This window comes from Astatotilapia calliptera, chromosome 15, assembly GCF_900246225.1.
Source record: "Astatotilapia calliptera chromosome 15, fAstCal1.2, whole genome shotgun sequence".
Taxonomy (NCBI): domain Eukaryota; kingdom Metazoa; phylum Chordata; class Actinopteri; order Cichliformes; family Cichlidae; genus Astatotilapia; species Astatotilapia calliptera.
The window spans coordinates 6,646,003-6,671,379 of NC_039316.1; the positions used below are offsets into that span (position 1 = coordinate 6,646,003).

At 39.7% G+C, this 25,377-nt stretch overlaps 1 protein-coding gene across 5 annotated transcripts; it reads left to right on the top strand.

Moving 5' to 3' along the window:
• On the top strand, nt 1–25,377 carry hbs1l (HBS1-like translational GTPase). 5 transcript variants are annotated; one of them, XM_026194336.1, is made up of 19 exons: nt 1–94; nt 198–349; nt 987–1,055; nt 1,283–1,414; nt 1,609–1,860; nt 13,322–13,430; nt 13,655–13,860; nt 14,700–14,865; nt 15,625–15,742; nt 17,893–18,039; nt 19,020–19,094; nt 19,203–19,320; nt 20,866–20,934; nt 21,052–21,156; nt 21,641–21,731; nt 21,965–22,073; nt 22,222–22,322; nt 24,130–24,274; nt 24,362–25,377. In XM_026194336.1, exons 2-19 carry the CDS (start codon nt 307–309, stop codon nt 24,371–24,373), a joined length of 2,067 nt encoding a protein of 688 aa, XP_026050121.1. In that variant the 5' UTR covers nt 1–94; nt 198–306; the 3' UTR covers nt 24,374–25,377. The 5 variants fall into 5 exon arrangements, with proteins under 5 accessions (XP_026050121.1, XP_026050122.1, XP_026050124.1 ...); XM_026194337.1 differs by having other exon boundaries at nt 202–349; XM_026194339.1 differs by lacking the exon at nt 198–349.

The following is a 25,377-nucleotide window of genomic DNA, read 5'->3' on the forward strand; positions in this document are numbered from 1 at the left end:
ACTACAAACGGAAGTTACGTCAGCGAAGAAAAAAACTTTTTATTATTATTTATTTTACTTTAATTATGCAGAAGCTCGGCGTCGATGAAATGACGTAATTACAACAAATACGTTTGTTTGTTTTTATTTTTGTGTGTGTTGTGGTTACATTTATGTATTTGCGTGACTGTCGAATCTATTGTGACCTGCCTGCTAAGGTAGGCTAGCTTCACACAGCAGCAACTGCAGGAGCTTCGCTGGGCAGTGGACACATGTCCGTGAACCGAATAACATAACAGTGGCGCCGAGAGAGGAGGCATAATCAACATGTCTCGTCATAGAAATGTTCGAGGTTACAACTACGATGAAGGTAGATGGCAAAAACGGTTCTCATTTAAATGCCGCGGCAAGGCGTCTAAGAGCTAATCCAGTTAGCTGTTTACAGCTAAGCTAAAGTTTACAGTTACTCAGTAGCTGTAGCGGCTAATGCTAGCTCGTTTAACTGGCAAGATCCCACTGTTGTCGTGTCACTTGGCACCTAGCGTATGGTAAATTGTCCCATAACGACAGTAATTACTAATACCCACGCAAACCCAACATTTTGGATTAATGTTATAGTAAAAAAAATTTGATGTGAGGTGTGTGTAACTGCTAAATTTACTAATGTTTACTCAGGTTATTGCTAGCTACTTGCCTAGCTTGCTAACTATCCAGTGTTTTGTTTGTGCCAATAACACCAGATTCCTTACTTGCTCTTCTTTACATTCAAATCTCCCAATGTTGTAAATTTGCGGAATATATCTGTAAATAAAGCTTAGAGTTAAGCGATTAGAGGAAAATCTCCAGGTTTCTAGTGTGCAGTGGCATTCATAAAGTTGCTGACAAAGCAAAGTCACAGCTGGCATAAAGGGACTTTACTGCAATTGTGTATACGACTGTTTTTGTGAGGCACAACAAAATGAGCAAAGGTATCCATCTAAGTGTTGTTTTTTTCTTCTTTTTTTCAGACTTTGAAGATGATGACATGTATGGACAGTCTGTGGAGGATGACTACTGTTGCATTTCACCAGCAACAGGTTGGTTACCATTGATGCATAGTGAAGATGGAGCAGACTAATTTGAATCTGTCTGAAGTTAAGCATACACTGCATTTTCAAATAAATAACTTTTTTTCATTACACTCATTGATAACAATAGTTGCTTGCCTTTCCAGTTTAAGTTTGAAAATATGCAACATTAAGTAGACATCATATATGATAATGTATAATCTACTATTAAAATTAAATGGTTTTGGCTTATCTAGCAAATCAGTTCATCTACTCGCGTCAAGAAAGACATGCACCAAGGGAAGAGCCTTTAGAGGAGGAAGAATTTGAAGATGAGGCTGTCCCTGTGTCCCCTACTGTCAACCAGAATCTCAACCCTCTTGATCAAGGTAGTATTTTTGAGCACACAACTGCGTCTCAGAATATAAACATTTCTCAACTTGTTTTTTGTGTTTTTACAATTAAAGGTTCCATGCACCAGTTCATTTTGTCCTTTAAACTTTTGATGTCTTTTTTAAAATTTGTGCTTTTTGTATGGATCACAAATCTATTGTGTGTGTCCAACATTTGCTGTACTCTTTAGCCAAGCTGTATTCCTGTCTGGACCACATGCGGACTGTGCTGGGAGATGCAGTGCCGGACTCAGTCCTGACCCAGGCAGCCATAAAATGTGGATTTGACCCACAGAGGGCACTGGACGCAGTACTGTCTGAAGACACTAAAACTGCTCCAGTTACCAGAAGTACAGCTGAAGAGACTGGTACAGTAGAGCGAGCTAACCAGGACAAAGCGCCGCAACCACAAAGAACCAAACAAGAGGCTGTGGCTGACAAAGGTACACCTTGAGTGGGTCAAAATAAAATTGTTTTACTGATTAAAAACTGTTACCCCTGAGTGATTCAGTGTAGTAACACACCGGGAGGACGTTAATTTGTGGCATTTAAAGGGTTGTATAACAGATTTGGGTTTTCTGTGGAGTTTCATAGCTATGAAAAAATTTTTCTGTATAGGTGGGTGTTCCAAGATAAGTATTTCCCATTTCCTCCTCAAACGCAGTCAACATAGGTCACTGCTGCTAGTACTTCTATATAAATATGTGTCATTATTGGGTGTATGGAAGCCTAACAGCCAGTAGTGTTCTTTGTTGATTTCACACAAATTTGTATAGTGATACAAATGTTTAACAAAGTGCCTTCTTTCTGTATTTTTTTTTCTCTTTTTTTACTATATGATTGATTTGACTTCTGCTCTGTGGTCCCCCTCACCCCTCCTCTTCGACAACTGCACTTGGCTTTTGTAAGGTAAGGAGCCTGCTTGTCTTCTTCTCACACAGACATGACGTCCAAGGCACATGAAGCCAACACACATGGGCACAAACATGCACATCCACATGTACCCGAACTAAAAGCACCCAGCTTATGTGACCTCTTATCTCAACCAAATGCCGGCAGCTGTGAAAAGCAGGATTTTAGCCTTAAAAACATTAGCCCAGGTGTTAGCAGTGGTGGTAGTCTGGCACAGCTCATCTCTGAGCATGAGCAAAAGAATAAGGGGTCAGTAGTAGCTGACACAAGGCAGGGCTTGGACGTTTCCTCATTCAACAAAGGACTAAACGCAACAACAACAGCATCCATTATGTCTAGTCAGAGTAGTATTTCACTGGGAGCTTTGGCATCTTTAAAGACGTTATCAGCATCACCGGCCTCTCCTCCCTCCATCCTTTCAGTTTCACTCAGTAGTCTATCGCTAAACAACCCCAAGACAGCAGCTGCAGGCTCTTCTATGGCTGCTCCTCCTGGATTTGGGAGTCTCAGCTCTGTTGTGCAGAAAAATCAGCAGTCTGTTGCGGTTGGAGGCAAAGCCATGCTGGGTGGTTCAAAGGGTAGCCCAACATTGGCCGATTTAATCCAGGAGCACTCAAATCGAAGCCCAGCTTTCAGTAACTCTCTCCTTACTCCTCAAAGCAGCATACCATCTGCAATGTTTCAGGGAATGGCTGCACCAGCACAAACACTATCCCTGTGCGAACTTGCTTCCCAGCACCAAAACAGAAAGAGTTCCCCTCAATCACAAAGCACTGAAAGACTAGCGAATGCTCTCTCCTCATCAAAAATAACTAGCATCACTCCCCCATGTCTGGCTGGCACTGTCTCATTGTCCCAGCTTGCCTCGCAGCATTACAGCAACAGTTTCTCAACTTCCCCCAAGCCTTTCAGCTCTGAATCTCCAGAAAATGCACTGAAGCAACCACCTGGTCTCTCTGAGCAGCTCTCTTTGTCACATATGGCGTCTGAACACAAAAGCAAAACCTCAACCACCTCAAATGGGTCACAGTGCTCCCTCACGTCGCTCTTTTCACCAGCAAAACCAGAGAAGACTGGCATGTCAGAAGAGAGTGCTAAAGAGGGTGGTGCCAAGTGTGAACTCGACCACAGACCATACCACCAAATCTTCAGACAACCTAAACCAGGTCACACTATTGATCTGACTTCACTGATGGCCCAGTCACATGGAGAAGGTCTCCATCAGCTTGAAAGTGACCTCCCATCACCCATGTCTCCAGCTGCTTTTGCATTGGGGTTGGATGTTTCCGTTTTTGCAAAACCATCAGTGTTTGCGATTACGCTGTCTGTTCAGACTAGCAGAAGACAAAAGAGGATGAAAAATGTACTGAAGGGAAAAATAAAAGGTCAGAGGAGAGGAAGTTATTACAAGGCCTTCCTCTCTCAGTCGCAGGAGAAATCCAAACAGCAGCTTCCCACACTTTTGCCGATTGTACCTTTCCGCTTCGACACCCCTTCGCCTGATGACATCGTCCGTGCTAATCAGCGGAAAGCTTTCACCAGGTAGCCACAAGGAAAGCGCTTAATTCAGTTGCATCTACCTTGGTGCTAACTTGACTTGCTTTGAATGAGAACCCCACTTCTATCTGGGCCCTTTTGCTCTTATCACTGAACTAAACCCAGAGATGCAGCACTCAGGGTTGCACTCATTTAAGGGGAGTAAAAGAACTTTTGGGTCCAACAAAATGACATGCTGACTCTGATCACTGGTTAAAAAAATAATAGAAAGAAGATTATTCAAGCATTTATGTATTTTTTTTTTTTTAAGTGAACACATACAGAACAAAGAGAAATGAATTCACTCTGGCAGCTTAACAATAATCTTAGCTAACCCAAACAAACCTTCAAAGAACAATTTAAGTATTTTAGGAACTTTTAGAAAGATCTTTGTTTCTTATTGCTGTAGTTAGCTTTCTCTCCTTCATTTTAAATGTAGTCTTATTTTTGTATGCTTCGAAGGCCAATGGCTTTTTAATTTTTTTATGATCACAGCAAAGAGAAAGTTCATGTATACTCTAGATGTGACTTTTTTCTGAGCTGCATGAACCCTCAAAAGACAAAAGAGGTTGACTTTGTTTGCAGGTGTGCTGCAGCTATTGGAATATGGATCAGTTAACCATTGTACTGGTTTACTGCTGCCTGTGTTTGAGATCATGGGTTTGACTTTTTGGTTTAGAGGACACCTGGAGATTTTCCCATGAGGGAAGAGGAACACATACGCATATGCGTACAGACACACAAAGACAAGCAAAATCTTTTAACTGTTAAATATTGAAAAACAGGTTTTTTTTGCATGAAAGCACTATATACTTTTACTGAATTAGTCAAAGTGAATGCGTTCATACTGTAGTAAAAGATTTTAATTTCGTTTTGTATACATGGGTTTAATTTACACTGGGTGTGTCTTCGCACACTGCCAAAGGTTAATTTGTCTGTTTCGAAATAAAGATGATTGACTTTATGTGCTCTGAGTGAACCTCTGTCTAGTCTTCTTCAGTTTTTGCGAATGTGCGTGTGTCAAACACGTTTTTTGGCTTGTTGTAAGGAACTAATCCTACCTAATGAATTTTAAAGTGCTCTATTTTAATGTATAATTGTATAGTAAACTGCCAGTATAGGACAATAAACAGTTGGTCATAGTGGTATCTTTACCAGTTAACAGAGCATTTGCCTGTTTTTAAAGAGACATTTTTATAAAGAAAACATTGTTTATCTGCAGTAAAGCTTCCATTTTTAAACGGTTATGCTAAAGTGTCTTGAGGCATTTCTGGTTTTGACACTCTTGTTTTTTACTCATTCATTGTTGTTTTAAGTGGGAATTCATGTTGGTAGAAGAGGAGTAAACGTCATGCAGGTGCAGAGAGTAAACTGGACCCCCGGGGTGTCTTCCAGAAAGGAGAGCCTGAGGGAGATGATAAATGATAAAGGACAGTTAGTGTTAACAATAGCAAGATAAACATTAGAGGTTAAACAGGTTTTTCAGTGTACAAAGCTTGCAGTCCTTGGAAAATGGTGTTTGGAAATAATTAGATGCCCTGGACGTGTTGTGGTCTGTTTTGTGTGAAAATGTGCAGGTCCAGAGTGTTTTTATAATGTTTTTTTTTTTTCAGGGAATCAAGAGATGAACAAATTGTTATTAGCAAGTGGTTTTGTCCAGCAGCTATTTGTCCTTTTTTCTCAAGGGGAGCCGCTGTGTGGGTTTGTGCAGGAAGCTGCACTCTTGGAGAAAATGTCAAGCCAAGCACATGTCGACTCTGCACAGCAGCCGATAGACTGCTGTGCCTCTTATACACCACCTACGTAGGAAAATCTGATCAAGCCTCTCAACTTTCACAGCTTTCACAAAGGCTGTGACAGATCAAATCCTCTTTGTGTCTTTACAGGCTCTGCATTTCTTGCAAGGCATACATGTTGCACAAACTATGGTTTTGAAGTGGTGCCAACTCTGGAAAATACTATTGTTCTAACAAGTGGTCAAAAATAAGCAGATGCACTTGGACTTACATGCGTCAGTATTATGTCTTTTTTGTGGTGTGTGTTCTGTTAAAGGGCAAAATGGAAAATTTTGCATTCAGAACATTTGACCTCGGTGCTGTGGTTGAATGCAAGACAAATCCTAAATGTCTTTTTAAAAAAAAACCAAAAAAAAAACCATGCAGCTGGCATGCACAGTAGTTCCTCAAATTTGTTAACAGCTACACTTTCCCAGGAGTTAACATGCTAGTCCTACTACTTCCTAATACCAATCGTGCAAATATATATACTGTACTAAGTAAACATGTTACACATTTAAACGACCACATATTACTTATAAATAAAGAAATCTTTGTTAGGAATATTTGACTTACAAATCAAGGAATCTCTCTGTTCAGTATTTACTATGCAATCATTGTCACAAAATGTGATTTTGAATATGAAATTGTTTGGGTGAGTGGTTCTCATACTTTGCCTGAAAGCTGTTTAGCGGTTTCCAGTAGCTGAAAATCTTTGGAGGCACTCACTAGCTCTTTTTCTGTCCCAAATATCAGCTACTAATATGAGCTGAGACAGTAACTATAACTCTATTTTAAAGTTTTGTCAGGGTCCAGGCTGTGGTAAGATTTTATAATTAGATTTTATTTGTGTCAGGTGGAGGCCTGTGTGTATGCAGGCACGTGCAACGAACAACCTAATTGCTTGTGGTCCTGTGTGTGTGTGTTTTTTTTTTTTTTTTTGTTTGTTTTTTCCCCCCCCCCCCTCGCCAAGCAGTGGAGTTGCTGTCCAGATAACAGAGTACTCTTCGATGCATAGGCCCATATCACCAAGCCTTAGGCTACATCATTTTCTGATGTGCACATCCCAGAATTGTAACAGTAGACTTGACACAGACCTCAATAACTGTGATAGATCTGTGTGGTAATAATGTATGTTGCAAACCTAGTAAGTGGATTAGTAAGATTATAGCTCTGTAAAACACGATATAATAGGCTGTAATTATATCTCACTTCCTTATTTTGCTAATTTATAATTCTGCCAGTGTAAACAGTGTAAACATATAGTTTTTTTTAAATTATACATGCGTAGACTCTGGTGCGTCTTTAGTCTTTCTATCTTCCTGCATTTCAGTAAATGTATCTTGATCACGATTTGATTTTTTTCAAGTCTGGCATTGACAGCTCAGTTTGACTCATGATGGCAGAGCAATGCAGACATACTAACTAGGGCTGTGCCATGTGGTATTGTTTTGTAATACAAGTATAATAGTAATTTATTTTTAAATTTAATGCCAGGCGTTTATGTTTCTTATTGCATCCAACCAGGGGACAAACTCGGGTATTTCTTAGAGCCACATGTGAGCTTTCGATTGAATATTTGAAAAGGAGCTGCTTCAACAACCCTCTAACAAAGAAGAGGGTTGTTGAGAAAGAAAGAAAACTGAAAGAAAACTATTCCAGCTAAAGGTGGAAGCAACAAATAAATGTGTTTCACCACTTGAGGCAGAAACAACCTGTCAAGTACAAGAAAGTTCTACAAAGGAAGAGATGCTAGCAGGGATGATTGTCCCAAATGTCAGCAAATGACTCCACCAAAAACTGCCTGAACACTTGCTAATTATGCTCCATACGACAGTAAGAGCAAACGGTGGATGGAAATTACTGATGTGGTTACACAGTGGAAAAGCAGGGCTTTAGGCAACTGGTTTAAAAGCGCAAACTGGGATACAACATCCCATGTAGAAAATATGGTTGAATTTGTTTGTGTAACAGTGCTGTGCAGCTCTTGCAGTGTGAGTTATTGTTAAAGTGTTAAGTGGTTATTTTCTACTTAAATGGTCCAGGGAAAAACCTGATAGGCTAGTTTTCTGCTTACAGTTGACTTATGCTGTGCCACTACAATTCTGTAATATCGTGATATAATTTTGAGACTATAACGTCCGCCCCTAATACTAACATGTCAGTATAAATCCAACAGCATTGCCCGCTATGGCCAGGCTTCAGTGCAATACATGGGATTGGACAGACTGTAGTATGCCTGGGCGACCTGCCTGGACATATCATTTGCCCAGACATATATTGGTAACATTCCCAAGCAACGCACCCAAGAAATCCATGCTATGTGTTGGGGGAAAAACTGGATAAAATGCCTTTCAGTGAAACAAACAGCAGTAGGGAAGTTTTTAGTCCCATCTATCTGCAGTTACCGTCAAACTACATGACCAAGTGCTTCTTTTCAAATTTTGATCTCATTTAGTTATTGCAGTTATTGTTTGCAGATGGGGAGTGTCATATAATAAATCCTTAACCCACTAATCGCCTTGCTTTAGCAGAATGCTACTTTTTATGCCAAAGTCTGCTTAGCTGCATGCTTGTTTTCCATTCAGACATGCTCTAAATTTGCAAAAATTGGGATAAAATGTGGAAAATTTATGTCTAGAAGAAGGTGTGTATTAATAATATAGCTGTTAGGCTCTTTCTATGGCAGAAAAGATTACAGTCGCCCCTGCTGTTGTTGTTGTTGGGGGTTTTTTTCATGTTGGCAAACAGTTCAGCCTTAAGTTGTGTGCAAACCCTTGCATATTATTCAGAGCATACACTTCTGTTTAACTGCTCATTAATACAAATATCTAATCAGCCAAACACATGTCATCAACTCAATGCATTTAGGTATGTAAACATGGTTAAGACAATGTGCTGAATTTCAAACTGAGCATGAGCAACTTGAAATAATCTCAGACTGGTTTCTTGAACATCAGTTTTATTTTAGCTCTAGTGGCCTCCGCAGTCAACAGATCTCACTCCAGTAGAGCACCTTTGGGATGTGGTGGATCGGGACATTCTCATCAAGGATGTTAGGATGTGGATTCAACAAATCTGCTGCAACTGTGTCACGCAAGCACCTCAATATGGACCAACATCTCTGAGGAATGTTTCCAGCACCATGTTGAATCTATGCCATTGAGAATTAAGTCAGTTCTGAAGAAAAAAGTGGGTCCAAACCAGGGTTAGCAAGGTGTACCTTGTAATAAAGTGTTGTTAAAACCATATTTAAGCAGCTTGTTATAAATGGTAAATTCAGATTTCTAGGCTCTCCCAATCACTATCAACTTTTGCTAAACTAAGACTTCTGTAGTTTTATTCTTAAAGCATTACATGTAGTGTATGACCCTTTGACCTTTTTTTGGTGGTGGGAGGGTTGTTAAGTTGTGGTTTTGGGATAACTTAACAAATGTGCATGAAAAAAGAGTCACAGTTTCTTAAAGTAGTTAAGATTTGAAATGTTTCTCCAACTAATTTTATATGAAACACTGTAGCAGAAAAATAAGTCATCCAGTGGCAATTACTCTATAATGTAAAAGTGCAGAAAAAGGTCCTGTATGCATGAGCAACATACAGATGACAGAGATCTTAATGTGTGAATATAATTATGACTCAAAATGTAGGTTTGAACAGGAATAAGGTAAAAGCTCATGTACAGTAACCCTTGAGAATGTGAGTACTTGAGTCCAGCCACAGTACAGTGTGTCATTTCAAAACCTCACTATCGTTACTATCATTACCCTGCTTGATGCATGGTGCTGTTAAAGTTGGCATAGAGACTTGTTTATTTTTCCATGCGGGTCTTTTGGCGTTCTTTCTGCAGAAGGGGCAGATGTGCAGTCATGTCTGTCATTAAAGTTCACTTCTAGATTCCTCAAACAAGAAAGCACTGAACAATAATGTCACTTAAAATAGATTGACATAGTTATTTATTTCTCTTTTTTTTTTAGACAACAGTGTAAACCACAGTGTACATTAAAGTTGTAGGTTGTCGTGCTGTAGGTCAGAGACAGTCTCTTTATAGACCTGTTTTGAACTATAAAAACACATTAGGTGAGAATTTCAAGTAGCTTCTGTGACTAAAGGTTAACTGCTGAGTAGGTGGAAGTCACAGAAGCAGATATATATATATATTTTATGAAATCTTCAATTGTGGTACTGACACTGTGGGTCTGTATGACTCATCGTGAAAGGGGTCAGATCCTACTCATAGCTTTTGCCTCCACCAGCAGTCTCTTTTTCATTCATGTTTCCATCTATTTTTCAAACATGAATGAAGTTTGACTCCCAGATTGTCTCATTGAGAATAGATCCACAAGTTTAGGGTAGAAGATGGACTAAATTTAAACCGAAGAACCCCATGGATTTTTATTCCAGCCTTTATGGTTGAAATCGTGTAATTAACAATAGATTTAAACTGGTTTACATATATTCTTAATTACTAATTTCCCTTTTTTCGTTTTTTGTAACAATACAAATTAGAGATGAAACTGGCGCACATTCAGAAATGTTAGGTGACTCACTTCAAATATTCCCCTATTCCTCCCCTCTCCCACCCCTGTCTCTCTTTAGATATTTTGATATAAAGTCGACACACCTTATATGTCTCGTAGGCTGTAGCGGCCTCAAGTGGTTGGTGTAGTCTTTGCCCCACCCCTCACCTTTTCTTTTGTCCGCACTGCGTTTCTGTGTTTGGACAGACAAGGGAGGGTTGATTTGCATATCCTGGGTGCACTCCCTTTATTCTGTCATGAATAAGATGACTCACTTACTCATTCAGTCACACTAAGGGTCCCCTATAATAGAGAAATCCTGGATAGAAGGATACCATGTGTTTACTTACCAGTCCAAACAAGGTAAAAGATCCTGCTCTGCGCCTCGGAGCTATATTGCGCCGAATCATTTTTCTCATGTTACCATCCTGTTTGGAAAAGTGTTGCAGTGTTTTGACAAAGCAACATGCACAGTTAATAAGGGGGTTGACATTTGCTTAAGAACTTGAAGGAGTACAGCAGAATGTTTGGTTTTTCTTTTTTCTTTTTGAAAAAACATTAAAAAAAAAAAAAAAGCAAAGAACCTGTCACATACTTTAGAGCATGATGTATTTTTTTAATCACAGTGTGTATTGGTAGATTCATTAGAGTTTCCCAGTTGTCGTATCATTCTTACTTGCTCTAACGAGGCAGTGTTAGCCTTGTTTCCAAAAACAGTTGTGACTCTTATGTGAAACATGAATAAGAATGAAATCAGTTGACCATAATTTGAACTACTGTCAAATTATATTAATCGATTGATTGAATGAAAAATGATCCTGGTCCAGAATCTGTATATACCATTTACAGCTGTGCAGCTAATCCAAATGCACAAACCCACCCCGTCTCTCTACCATCATGGTTGCTGGCCTGTTTTTTTTATATACAGACAGACTGTCAGTGGCTGTCTGTCAAGGACCCTGTCTCGGGGCCTGAAGCTCAGTATTGGTATTTGTAGATTTTACATTGTCCTCAGTACTTGGTATTCTGCATATAGACAGCAATAACATTGGGTAGGTGTACAATTTATAAAGCACTCCTGCACTACAATGCCACGCCCTTTATTGCTTAAAGATCAGAGCTATGAGGTTTACGGCCTTGCATATAGAGATTCCACTATATTTTTGATTTTATACACCAAAGAAAATGATATATAGTTTTATTTTGCACTGCTATCTCAACTATTTTGCTAACATTCATATTTTAAAAGGCAATAACATTTCCCAATTTGACCCTTAATGTTTTATCTTTGTACTAATTTCAATTAATATGTAGGTTTTTGGGTGATTTGCAATTGACTGGATTTTAGAGAGGGCTCCAACTCCTTTAGATACAGAATTGTAAGTGATTTTCAAGTTTTCAAGTGGCCTGATGTCCTGTTGACACAGGTGGTAGAAACCTCTGTGTCACTGAACAAGGACCAGAAAAGCCCCCAGCTGCACGAAGAACCAAAATTCCCCAGAGAGTACTTTTTCCATCTCATGTTGCTGCTTACTGCAGGACAGGTGAAACTGAAACAGTAGATTTCATATGACGGTGGTGTTTTTAAAATTGCTGTAATTTAATCGCAGCGGTGGTACTTTTTTGAACCTTTTTCTTTTGTCGATTAGATTTACCTGTCATTTCTTAAGTGTAGTTTTTCAGTTTTTATCTCAGTTGTTGCAAGCTCTGCTTTGGTTGTCCCCTTTTTCCACATTTAAGTAGATATGGATAAGTGTGTGGGAATCAACAGTATGCAAATGCCATTAACTTAAAAAGCCTCACTAGAGTGTGGTGAGCTGACTTGTGTTGCAATGTTTCTGAGTGAAAGGGACTTTTTCTCTAATGCAGAGCAAGTCATTCAGAGAGTGTTTGGTTAGAGAAAGTCCATTAATATTCTGTTGAATCGCACCTCTTTCCTCTCATTTTCCCTCAGGGTATTTTTTATGATGAACAAAAGGTATAAACATGCAAGGATTGACAGAGTTGTAGTGTTTTCATAAAATTCATGCTAAACAAAAGCTAGAAGATGAAGGTATATCCACTGTTTTATCACTCCAACACATTATAGAAATGCTGAAGGAATGCAGTGGGGGGTTGTGTGGGAGTTTATCCTATTTTGATACAACAAGGAAAGGAACATAAAATAAAGACTAATAGAAGTGGCAGTTTATTAGATCTTAGGCCCTTTTCACCTTGTAGCAGTTCAGGCTTTCTGTTGTGCATATATGGACATATTTTTTTAATCAGTCGTGTGTGCGTGTGTGATAATGGATGCATTCACTTTCAGTGCTGCACTTGCTGAGGTGACACCTTTTCAAAAGATTCATTCTGCGAAATGCTGTGTCACACTGATCTATTTACGTGGAGACGGGAGGCAACGGCCACTTCTGAAATTAACCCTTTCTGAACCAGGATGTCACTGCCGCGCACAGACGCACAGTGTGTGCAGTAGGCTTGGCTGTGCAGCCCAGTCTAAATGAATCAGAAACGGGTTGATATGACTGGGACCGGTGGCCATTTGGGACTGGGATGACAAAGCAGTGACCTCAACAAGTCTCACTGCTGCATAATATGAACTAGCAATCAGATAGATATGAGGCTCAAAGTGCAACTTATTGCAATCTGCACTCTTACTGCTCTCAAGAATATGCCAACGTGCAACCATAACTAGTAAAATAGTCATTACCTGAATCTGTTGGACATCACTGATGTGTGCATGGTTGTTTTAGAGTGTTGTAAAACATTATCTTCAAGCAACTTAAAGGAGTCCAGACGCTTTTCTTTGCAATCTCCTTTGACTACGATGACCTGGATGACTGAGAACCTTCACAGACAAAACATTATCTACTTAATAACACAATAAATATTGACATTATTTCTCTGGACTGGTTAGACACATTGTGAATCTGAGGTTTGAAGCTGCTCCACTCACTTACTCTGATAATTGTTGAAAGATTGAATCTTAATGTCTTTTAGTTTAGCTAATATTTCTATATTAACCTTGATCTTAGTGCATGCCCAGAAAAGTCTAGATGTAAGCAACCACAGTGGAAAAAAAACAAACGGAAAAACTTTTTCTCCTTGGAGAAAGTGTGAGTCATGGAGGCCTTTGTTTGCCTTTTTGTGTCTCTTATTTTTCTCAGCTAAAAGCAGAGATGCTTCTCACAATAAACTGGACTCTGAAGTTTTACCAAAAGTGGCCCGCATGACTGTCTCTGGAAAGAAGCAGACTATGGGTTTTGATGTTCCAAGGTAACTTAACCCTTCCCCTGTTGTCATGTTCAGATTGTTCTCTTAAAACAGTAAAAAAAAAAAAAAGTTATTTGACTGTGATTTAAGCCTTTAGCAAAATTGTGGTTTAATTTAAAGCAAAAGCTAAAGACTGATCTGTTTGGTTAGAAGGAGATTAGAGCTTGCGAAACATAATTTTCAGTTGTTGCAAAGAAGCGTATTCACACTTCAATTTCTCTTCTCAGTACAGGGGAGAACGGTGTTGTCGTCACAGCTACAGAAGCTGCCTCCAAACGCCCTGAGACTCCATCTAAAGGGTCCAATGGGGACGAGCCCATGACCGGTCCCACCCTGAGCCGTTCATCTGGGAAGGCACGGCAGGCCATCAATATCAAAGCTGAGCTGGAGAAGAGACAAGGGGGCAAGCCTCTGTTAAATTTGGTAGTTATAGGTAGGCTGAATATACTAATATTAATGCTCCACCTTTATGAACTATTTTGTGCACCACTCAGTTAAATAGTACTTTAACATTTAACGCTTTGGGGTATTTTGAATGCATGCAAATCCAAGTTATACGTTAAAAGAAGAGAAAGATCAGCAGTCACAGTGCTTCGAAATTTGGGAGTATACCCAAAAGTATGCTGAGTGGGAGTTCCTTTTTTTTTGTTTTTTTAAATCGGGCACTTCTTGCAGAGTTGGTTTTTCCCCTCATATTCTAGAACCTGTGTTCAGTGCCTTGATATTTCGATTTACAGTTGGGCAGTTAATCATATTGAAGATCTCTTCTTGCTGCCCTTGTTTGGTTGGCTGTGCCTATGTCACCGTTGAATGTAGTAAATGAGTCGAGCTTCAGACCAGCTCAGTTGCTCAATCATTATTTCTCATTCTCAGTTACAGCAGAAAAAGTGACTTGGTAGTTTCAGAAGTGCAGATGATTCTAGTTTCCCACAGCCTATGAAACCTTTCGTTTTACCACGATACCCCCCTCCTCCCCCCCCCAGAACCTTCGATCCTTCTTCCCATTTCTTTCTACCCCCCTTGCCACTTGTGCAATTCTACTTATTTCCTTCTCCAATCTGTGGCTTCCCTTTGCTGTTTTATCATTTTCAGTCCTCCCACCTGTCTTATCATTCTTTGCACATTCTTCCTCTTTTCCTTATCTGTCTATCCCTCCCTCCATTCCTCGTCAGAGTCCTTTAACACTCCCCGCCCTTAGAGCCTATTTTCTTTTTGAATGACTTTCTCCCTCAACTCGGCGCTATGATTACAGTGCTAGTCCTCTCTCTACAGGTCACGTGGATGCGGGTAAGAGCACACTGATGGGCCACCTGCTATATCTGCTCGGCAATGTCAACAAACGCACCATGCATAAGTACGAGCAGGAGTCGAAAAAGGCAGGAAAAGCCTCCTTCGCCTATGCTTGGGTTCTGGATGAAACGGGCGAGGAGAGAGACAGGTATATATTGACTATGAAAGTGCGCACAAAGTGAAAGATGCGTGCACAGTTATTACATAATAATCAGCAAATTTATATTTGCAGAGAAAATGTGCATTTATTGTTTTTAAGGACATATTTTTATTACATAACATTATATTTATTACTCCAAAAAATGTTTGCCTATATATGCATGCATTCCAAGTTGAGGGTAAAATCAGATTTATTAGCTCACAGGTAACTACTGTTATGCTAAAAGATGTGAGATTCAACTTGGAATCTTTTTTTGCTCAAGCTTCTTTAGATTAGAAAAGCCTTGTTGAGTTATCGATGCAGTCGGTCAGTTTTGCTCTGGATGGATGAAAAGGGTTAATTTGTTACAAGAAAGCTGTTTTTCCTACGTGACATGGGATTTTTATTTCGTACAAAAGGCATTTATCATGGAAAAAAAAATAGTGTTAAAAAATCTGTCCCTGCTTGCACTCTGTTGTTATTATCAGAGTGAAACGGAAGCGAAATACTGCAGAAACAGAAAGTGACATGGGTGGGAATCCATATTCAACTTATCACTAAGTTCTGAAGCAGATGCGTAATACTTACGAGCCTCGCCCACCAGACGTGCAGTTACACAGGAAATGACCAGGACTTTAAATCTGGATTCCCTTATAAGGCCTTCCAGACACTTTAGCACGCTATTAACATCTAGAATTTTCTCATATCCAAGTGTATCAAATGGTTAAAAAATGAATTGTTGGCTTTTACCCCCTTTTTGTGCTTCAGAGGTGTTACAATGGATGTGGGCATGACAAAGTTTGAGACAAACTCTAAAGTGGTGACACTGATGGATGCACCAGGACACAAAGACTTCATCCCCAACATGATCACAGGAGCTGCACAGGTATAACATGAAAAGCTCTTCACACAGCCTGATCAGTGCATGTAAATCAAGGCTGTGAGTGAGATGTTGCTAGATGTTGGTGGGCTGCGCATTTACAGTTTACGAATGATCGAAATGGACGTGCCTGATGAAATTTAAGTGCTGCAAAAATACAAAATCAGACCTCATAAGAAGAGGTTACAGATGAATATGAATGAGTGTAAGTAACGAAGTTAGAAAGCTACATCTATGTACAGGTTAGTAATCAGAAACTGAAAAGTGGCTTGAATGCATCTATAATTTATGAGATGAATAATAAATATAATGTAATAATAATGAAGGGGATACAGTTTGAAAAATACCTATTTCAGTAACCTATGTGCTCAGTAACCTATTTCTGAAAAATAGATTGCTGTTTATCAAATCTTCTGCTGTACTCTACTCAATCCATTGGTTAGCTGCAAATATGACTCAACCATTTAAACAATTCTAACCGATCCTAAAACATTTTTCTGACTTTGAAAACTTCTCGATTAAAATGGCCGCTTTCCCTCCTTCCGCACCCTGACATCTTGAAATAACTTCGGTGGTTTTGGGTGTTGGTATCGCAAGGTGTTTTTGCAGGCATGGGTGTGCTTGTCTGTGTCTGCTTTGGGGAGCTCGTGTAATTTCTCTTTTACCATATGACTGTCCTCACATTTACCTCTTCATGTAGTGACTAAGGAGTTTCTGCTGTAAGCAAATCAAGGTGACAGTGTGTCATGTACTTAGGAGGATATTTTCAATGTATTTTCTCCAGTAGAACATGAATTTCTAAGTCAAAATGAATAGAAAGCCACCTGCTTATACTTGTATATAGTATAAAAGTATAAAATATTTTGTCATGAAACACTTGGGGCATTCATTATGACCAATGTCAGTAATAGGGTTTCCCCCGTCAGTCAGCTGATTTAATTATTTTTATTTAATGTGCTTTAGCTATAAATTTGGCTTTCAGGGCATGCTCTCTTTGCAATTTCTTTCTTGTCTCTTCAACTTTTGACTGTTTTTCTTTTTGCATAAGATACTGTGCCATTTTTACTTAGTTTACTAAAGTTTAGAGGAGAGCATCCAGTTGCTGTGACGCATGTATTCAGTGCAGTATCTTAACGCTGGCCTACACTCGACATGAATTGTCCAAACTGTAATGTAGAACATGGCTTCATTTAATGTTAAAACAAAGAAATGGTAACACAGGAGGAGGCACGGCTAGAAGATGAGCCAGCAGGCAAAAATCTAAATTTTCACACAGTGTAAGTAACTCAGCACTCACCTATCCCAGTGGTGACATTAAAAGGTTTACACAACATGCATTCATGCAGTTCTCTAAAGTGATTTTCTCAGGAAGTGCATATAAACATCAAGGGTTAAGTCTGTGCACTTTTGCTACTGAATCTTTGATACATCCCTTGATATACATGCTCAAAACTGATTACAGGAAAAAAAATGTGGTGAACAAAAACAAGATTTTGGCTTTAGATTGTGATGCGTGGAGTGGGTGGAAAGCTGATGTAATTGCAGTTTTTCACAGGTTAAATGTGTTTTCCAACACTGAGAAATTTCCTGGGCCTATGTTTTGATGCTGTAAAAACTCAAAAAATGCTGAAAGAAAAAATAACAACAGAAAGTAAAAAACGGAAAATTTCATTCTTTCACTAACTTGGAAAATATTCATTGCGTGACGATAAAATTTTACATGCGATAATCAAATATTCTAAAAATAATTGTACTAAACCCCCCATCAGTGCTCTGTTCTGTATTGGCTCCCTGCTTCTCACTTTCCATGTGTGTTTTTTGTGTATGTGGAAGGGCAGGGAGGGATCAGAGAAGAGCCATGACTCCAAATATAAATTACTACAAGCAACAACAAAAAGAGCCCCTAAGACTTGAGGGTAGTTTATGCACAATATATAAGCAGGACCTGTTCTGAAAGCATCAGTGCTGCTCATGTTAAAATCTGATAGCATTGCAAATGCTTTCTAAATGTGGAAACATTAGCAGTGGTTTATAAAGTTACAAACAGAATATGTTTTGGAAAATTTACAGTGTGTGGTTTTTATTTTTAAGTCTGCCTCTGCAGAAACGTATGCATGCCAATCTCAACACCCCTTCGCCTTACTCTCTCTCTCCAGGCTGATGTGGCGGTGCTCGTGGTGGATGCCAGCAGAGGAGAGTTTGAGGCGGGCTTCGAGGCTGGTGGTCAGACCAGAGAGCATGCCTTGCTGGTGCGTTCGCTGGGTGTCACTCAGCTGGCTGTAGCTGTCAACAAGATGGACCAGGTCAGACCTTCTGCACTAAAACGAAGCACTGTGGAGGCATTTTTAAGACCAACTGTTTTTTACAGCTGAACAATATGAGTGGCAGTCTGTTTTAAACAAATAAGCACACAGTCCTGCAGGTATGTTTAAAAATTAACGTTGAAAAGAATCTTCAGCTTGTCCACCGTTGGGTGAATCCAGCAAATCCTGCTAAGGTATCTTTTTTCTTTGTTGCAAAAGGTGTGCCCAGAATCTCCCTTTTCTGTTCAAGAACAACATTGTGGAGAAGTTCAGATTATAGGAAACGATAAGGGAAAGAGCAGGCCTGTTGTGTATAGATGGACAAATCAAAGAGTCGATTGGTCAGAATAACTGCAGAAGCACGGTCATCATTGCTGTAGTTACCAGGAAACTCGAAGTTAGTGTCATGACTATAATTATTCTGCAGTTTTGAAGATCATTGTGAAAGTTGACACTGCACATTTCAGTGCAACTAAAAAATCTAATCTATCAAGAAAAGGCCTGGTAACAGGCCTCGTAGATTGAAATATGGTGGTGTGATGTTCAGTAAGCATTACATGCAAATATATTTAAAGAAATGTAATATCTGGCATCTGAAGGAATTTTAGAAAAGTGGGTTGATATTTTAGCCTGTCACTGTTGTACTAGTACTGCCCAGCTTCAGCTTCAGGTGGTATATCTACCCTGTGAGACTGCGGGTGTACTTGGTTGACACCATATGCAGGACTGCATAGACAGCACTGCAGTCTAAAAGAAGTTAAATTTTTATATATATACACACCTTCTGAATGTTGAAGACCTTAACAGGAGAGAATAAGGCCTTAAGAAACTGTGTGTATGTGTGTGAGATTGTGTTTTTGTTTTTGTTTCCTATAATCACTGGCATGTTGGTGACACATTTCCATATCAAAGCAGTGCTGAAGGGGAAACTCTGTTTCTTTGTGTTTTTCCTTTTTCCTGTATGTTCGTTTACACATCAGGTAAACTGGCAACAGGAGCGCTTCCAAGAAATCATCTCGAAACTTGGCCATTTTCTCAAGCAGGCAGGATTCAAGGTGAGCTGGCACGAAGTCTGAGGACATAGCTCTGCATCTGTATAATATTTTGGCTGTGAGTAAATATTTGCTCTCTCTCTTTGATTCCGTGTTTATCTGCTTTTCCAGGAGTCTGATGTTTTCTACATCCCCACCAGCGGCCTGTCAGGAGAAAACCTTGCCACCAGGAGCTCAGTGTCACAGCTCACCTCTTGGTACTCTGGGCCGAGCCTGCTGGAGCAGATTGGTAATACACTGTGGCACGTCTCGAGCTGCCGAAAGCGCTTATTGCCTTTTGACTCAAGCTACATTTTCACTCTCTACTTTTCTAAATGTGTGATCTGACGTGATGAGTCACGAGTTTTGTTTCCTAAGAAGGTTGACTGCACTACCTATGCCCAGCTATAGTTATAGAGCAGGATTAAATATTTCAAAAGCTTTATATAAATTGGAACATAAGTCAGTAGACTAAACTCTTGATGTAGCTGTCTTTATGTAAATCTAAATATATTGCCGTTTCTCTTAAATCTGTTAAATTCTGGAGTGCCTGTGTGTTTGCAGCACTTATATTTTTGTCAAAAGAAGTTCACCCCTTTGCAGTTCTGCTCTCACTGTTCTTGAAGGTATGCAGAAAGAAGAATTAGTCATATGTAGATCATCAAGTTTGACAGCTTGAAATTCATCTTGCTGTTAACTAATGCAAGGAAAACCCTATAATCACATTAAGAGCTGCAGGTATTTACTGTAAGTTGTTTATTTCCATATGCCTCAGTCACACAGGTCTATAGAGTGGTCCTGTGAGCCACAGGGAACAATCTGTTTTACCCAAACAATTGGCCAATAGTTGCTAGAAGTTGCTAGGTGCCTTACTAAAACCCCCTTCTAATTGCTTTGAATGCTTTGATTGCTAAGAGATTGCCACGCTTGCCCATAATTTGCATGGAAGACGCAGACTCAAGTACTCCCACCTACACCGACTGTGGAGACTGTTTGTCTTTGAATTAAAAGCTGTGCCTTCCTGCTGCACTAACTTTTACTTTGACTGTGAATCTTTTCTGTTCCTGGTTTTCATCACTTTTTTAACTTATATATCACTTGGTGTTTGGTTTGCGAATGGTTGCAGGCAAGTTGACATCTTCCATGCAAACTATAGGCAAGAGTGGCAATCTGCCAGCAGCCGGAGATAAAAGGTTTATAGTGTAGTGGTGGTTCATTAAACTTACAAGTGAAAGATCTCTGGTTCAGTCCCGGGAAGGTCAGCTGGTGTGAGCTGAAAGTTTCTTTTTTCTTTAAACAATAAAATTGACTAAATATTTGATTACATTTATTATATTTAATTATTGAATGACTCAAACTTCCTTTCTTTGGGTTGGCATGAGTGTTAAAACACCAGATGGAAAACCTAAGACGCTTCGCAGCATCGAGTTAGATTTAATGATTTTAGCACTGAATGTGGATAATCTAACCAGCTTTACACGATGCAGCTGCAGCAGTGTGTTTTTGTGCAACCTTTTTTCTTGAAATGAAAGCTACAGAATCCATGCATTCTGACTGTAAGCTTGCTGCAATAGACGTGACTTACTTGAAAATGATTCACGCAACACCGCCTGACATGTGAAGTTTAGCTTCCATAGAACTGACATCTATTTCAAAACATTCAACATCCAGTCTCAGTCTGCTTACAGAGAACATGATTCACCGCCAATGGTCACTGGACAGCTCATGTTATTTACCAGCATTTTACCGCTACTTATTGTTTACTTCCTCTTTGTTGTTTTTTTCCCCTCTGAAGATGCTTTCAAGGCCCCTCAGAGGTCTGTAGACAAACCTTTCAGATTGTGCGTCTCCGATGTCTTTAAAGGTAACGTTAAATATGGAAATGGGCCCTTGATGTCTATTTTCTTAATGTCTGTTTTCATTTCTCCAATTTGTGTTTGATTGCTGAGATTTTGCTGACGTTGGATTTTTCTCTTCCCAGACCAGGGTTCAGGCTTCTGTGTTACAGGAAAGATCGAGGCTGGTTATATTCAAACTGGAGACAAAATACTGGCAATGCCTCCAAATGAAACCTGCACTGTCAAAGGTATGCACTCATGTGCTTTTTTTCCTCCCCTCCCGGTCTTTGTTAAATGAAATGTCATCAGGGTGGGCTGAAAAATAAAAACCTTATATGGCTCGGTTTTTAGTATCTGTACTAAAAACTATCAAATGAGACCTCAATTATTTTTTATCTCAAAGTCTGTTAGTCATGGTTTGACATTAATACAACAAAGCATCACTCAACACCCACTGCACAGGTGGAAAGTTTATTTTTGGCAGCCATATAGTGAATTTCTGTAAACCTGAAGGGAAACAGATTGATAGCATCTCACAAAAACAATAGTTTGATATTAATAAGAAGTAGAAAAACACGCGTACATTATGCAAAATCACAAAGAAAACAAATGTAAGCCTGATGTCTGCTTACATGTGGACCTTTTTTGTGTGCATCTGCTGGTGTGGATGAGTGGTAAACACTGCCACCTTAAGGCAAGTTGGGGAACAACACTGTGCTCTTTGCACTGCAGGAATTACTCTACACGATGAGGCTCTGGACTGGGCTGCAGCAGGAGACCACGTCAGCCTGACACTCACTGGCATGGACATCATTAAGATCAAGTAAAGAATTAATTGCTAAGGATGTGTTAATATAAAACTGAATGAGTATTTTTAAATATTTCTTAACAACGGAAATTTATAATTTATATTTTGCAGTACATATAAGTATTGAGGTCTGGTTTACAGTGTTTTGATTAAATACAGACTTCGTTTATTTTGCTTGTAGGGTGTTTTTTTTTAAATTTTTATTGTACTTTATTTTTCAAACATATTTTCTGGCTGCTTCCTTCCAGTATGGGCTGTGTGTTCTGTGATCCCAAAGAACCTATTCGAGTTTGCACTCGATTCAGAGCTCGAGTCCTCATTTTCAATATCGAGATCCCCATCACACAAGGCTTTCCAGTAAGTGCCAACAAAGCTCTGCTTTTACACACCTAAACAATTCTGCCAAGATTTTAGTGATGACAATTGCATAATTATGTTATGTGAAACGACTCTTTGCACAGTTGTATGTGCTTTAACTTTAGAAATGTGTGCACGCTTGGTGTAGGTACTGTTGCACTACCAGACAGTCAGCGAACCGGCCACCATAAGGAAGTTAATTAGTGTTCTACACAAGAGCAGCGGCGAGGTCCTGAAGAAGAAACCAAAGTGAGTTTGGAAAAGGATTTATCATCATTTTCTATCCAATTATGCACGCCAGCATTTTTGTTTCTGTTTATTGTGTTGTTAGGAGTGTTTTTTATTATTTGCTTTGTTTATGGTAGCGCTGAAGCTTTTCTCTGAACTTGGAAACAATGAATAGCCTTCAAAATAAAATGTTCAAGGTACTGCCTTCCAGCGCCTTAATGTCAATGTGTGGGAAGTGTGGTTAAGTAGTTAAGTAGGACATTTCTTTTTCCTAAACAAAACTTTACACGAACAGTAGTTTGGATATTTACTGTAGATGCACATACACTGCTCAAAAAAAAAAAGATCATCACAACATAACACGAAGCATCATTTTTAGCTGCTTTGGCGTAAATGAAAGTGAGAAGTGTTCAACTGGAGCGGAAACGACAAAACTGCCCCCAGAAAGGAGGTTTTGCAGGTGGTGGCCATAGATCATTGCTCTTGCCTGACCCCTCATGACTGATTTTTTTTTTTCTTTTTTTCTTTTAGTTGTGCCTCATGCTAGCTCGCCCAGGTTGGCACAGTCTCAATAGTGTGGAGGAGATGCTAGGCAACGGGCAGTTTTACAAAGAAGGCTGGACAGGCCGTTGAAAGGCCTTAACCCAGCAGAAAGTCTGGTATGAGGGGGAACAGGAGGAGGAGCGCTGCCAGAGTCCTAAAAAAACTCATGTGCAGTTTTTTTATCACAGACTCCATGAAGGTGGCATGGAGGGCATCCTGTAGTGGGACCTATGCTCATAGCTCTGTTGCCTCTCCAGTGCACCTGTTGTCATTTTCATTTATGCCAGAGCAGATGGAATTGATGCAAAATGGTTTATGCTTCCTAACATCTGGACGTTGAGTTTTCAGTGCGAGAAACATTTCACCAATCATCCAAGTGACTTCTTTTGTCTCAGCTGACAGCAGGATTCCCCAACTTTATTAAGTCGACTTGTACCACAAGCCATCACATATAAATCAGTATTTAAGGTTTGATTCTCATCATCCACTGGAGCACAAACTGGGTGTTATCAGGATGCTACTACACAGAGCGAACACAATCCCCAGAGACACTGTGCAAAGCGAAGCAGACGAACATCATATCAAAAAGCCCAGAGTAAATGTGGTTATCCCAGCTGGACATTTGACAAAACTGGGAAAGGCTTTCAAAGCCCACCACAAGGATCAGGCTCCCAGCTGCAAACTGAGGAATATAGTGTACGCTGTTAACTGCCAGGAGGATTGCTGTGTGTATATATATATATCAGGGAAAACAAGTCCTAAGCAGACCTACAGGCCAGTGGACATTGTTTCAATGATGAGCATGTACACATCCTGGACAGGGGCGAACGCTGGTTTGAGCGGGGAGTCAAAGAGGCCATTTACGTGAAAAGGAGCCATCTCTGAATCGAGGAGGCGGCCTAAGGGTACATATTTCACCATCTTACAATGCTGTGATCGCAGCCATTCCCCAACTCTCTGTGATTAATACCGGTGGCTATTGGTCAGTGGTCATGACAATTTGCATATTAATGATCATGAAACTGACCTCATGGCCCATTGTTAGTCATTATTAGTCAGTAGTTCTACTTTCAGTCATTATGCAAATATGCTGTTTATGATGTTGGGAAACCTGAAGTCAGCCGAGACTGAAGAAGTCAGTCAGATGAGTGACAAAACATTTCTCCACTGAAAATGCCACCACAAGATGGCATCATATTAACCCCTTTTTTCGCCATAAAGTCAACTTCTTGTTAGAATATTCAAATTCATGTCATGCTGCTTCTTGCGTGTCTCTTCTGTTGAGGTGTTTGAGTAAGGGCATGAATGCCATCGTGGAGATCCAGACCCAGAGGCCCGTGTCATTAGAGCTGTACAAAGACTATAAGGAGCTGGGCCGCTTCATGCTGCGATATGTTGGCTCCACCATCGCCGCGGGGGTTGTCACTGAGGTAATGAGTTGGATCCTGTGGCAAAATAGTCCCACTTCCCCCGTTTAATAAAGTACTCTTACGCCATTTAATTTTTCTTTCCTGCAGATCAAAGAATGAAGACCATTTCCGCCGACACAGAGCCAGCTAGCCTGACCTTGCTCTGGAGACTGCATGCAGCCAGAGACAAAATGCAATTCAGAGAGATCAAAGAAACGCCGCTCATGGAGTCAGAGCGTCTTATTCATCCATCCATTTACCTGAACATCACTAACTGCATAGATACCAAGTGTGTGGCAAGATGTCACAAAATAAACTCCCAATGCATCCGCCAGCTCTCACATCTCAACTCTGTGTTGCTGAGCGTCCTCCTCAGTCATACAGGCGCACTACCCAGCTCCTGCTCACTCCACCTTTATCTGACAGTAAAGCCTGTTGCTCTTAAATTGATTCCACTTGATTAAACCAATGTTTTCTTTAGACTCTGAAAGACCGATCCTACCCTGCAGAGCATCTCACAGTGATGGGTTTAACTATGTTCTTTTTGAAGGAGCTGTAATAAATCGGATAACACTGACTTTTATTTAAGGAGTGAAAGAACAAGTCCATGTTTTTCCCCTCTCTGCTTCTATGCATGAGGGGTCAGCACTGGGTTTACACTGCCCCGTTTTCCTTGATGAGGCTTTTCTAATCAAAACTAAAATTAACTATTGTAACTAATGTTACGTTATGTGGGACTCTAAAGGGCAAAATAGTATCTTTTTTTTTAAAACTAGAACTATTTTTTATTTTATTTTAATTTCAATAACCGAAGGGATGAAGTTTAATGCATTCAAATGTTTACTCTAACCAGGGTGGAGTAGTTTAAGAACAAAAAAGTGAAAATTATCATTTCTACTTGGAGAAGGCATTTCTCATTTATGGTGAAACAATAATAGAGTTATTACTGATTTTCTTCTGCAAATCAGCAGAAAGATGTTGTTTGAAGACCTGGTTTGATTTCCCTCTTTATTTCTTTTTCTTTTTTTAAACAAAGGCTCATCTGAGTGCAGTTTGGGGTTCAAAGAGTTGTATCATTTCTGTGCAAAAAAAGAAAGAAGAAAAAATGAACATGACATCAGCAA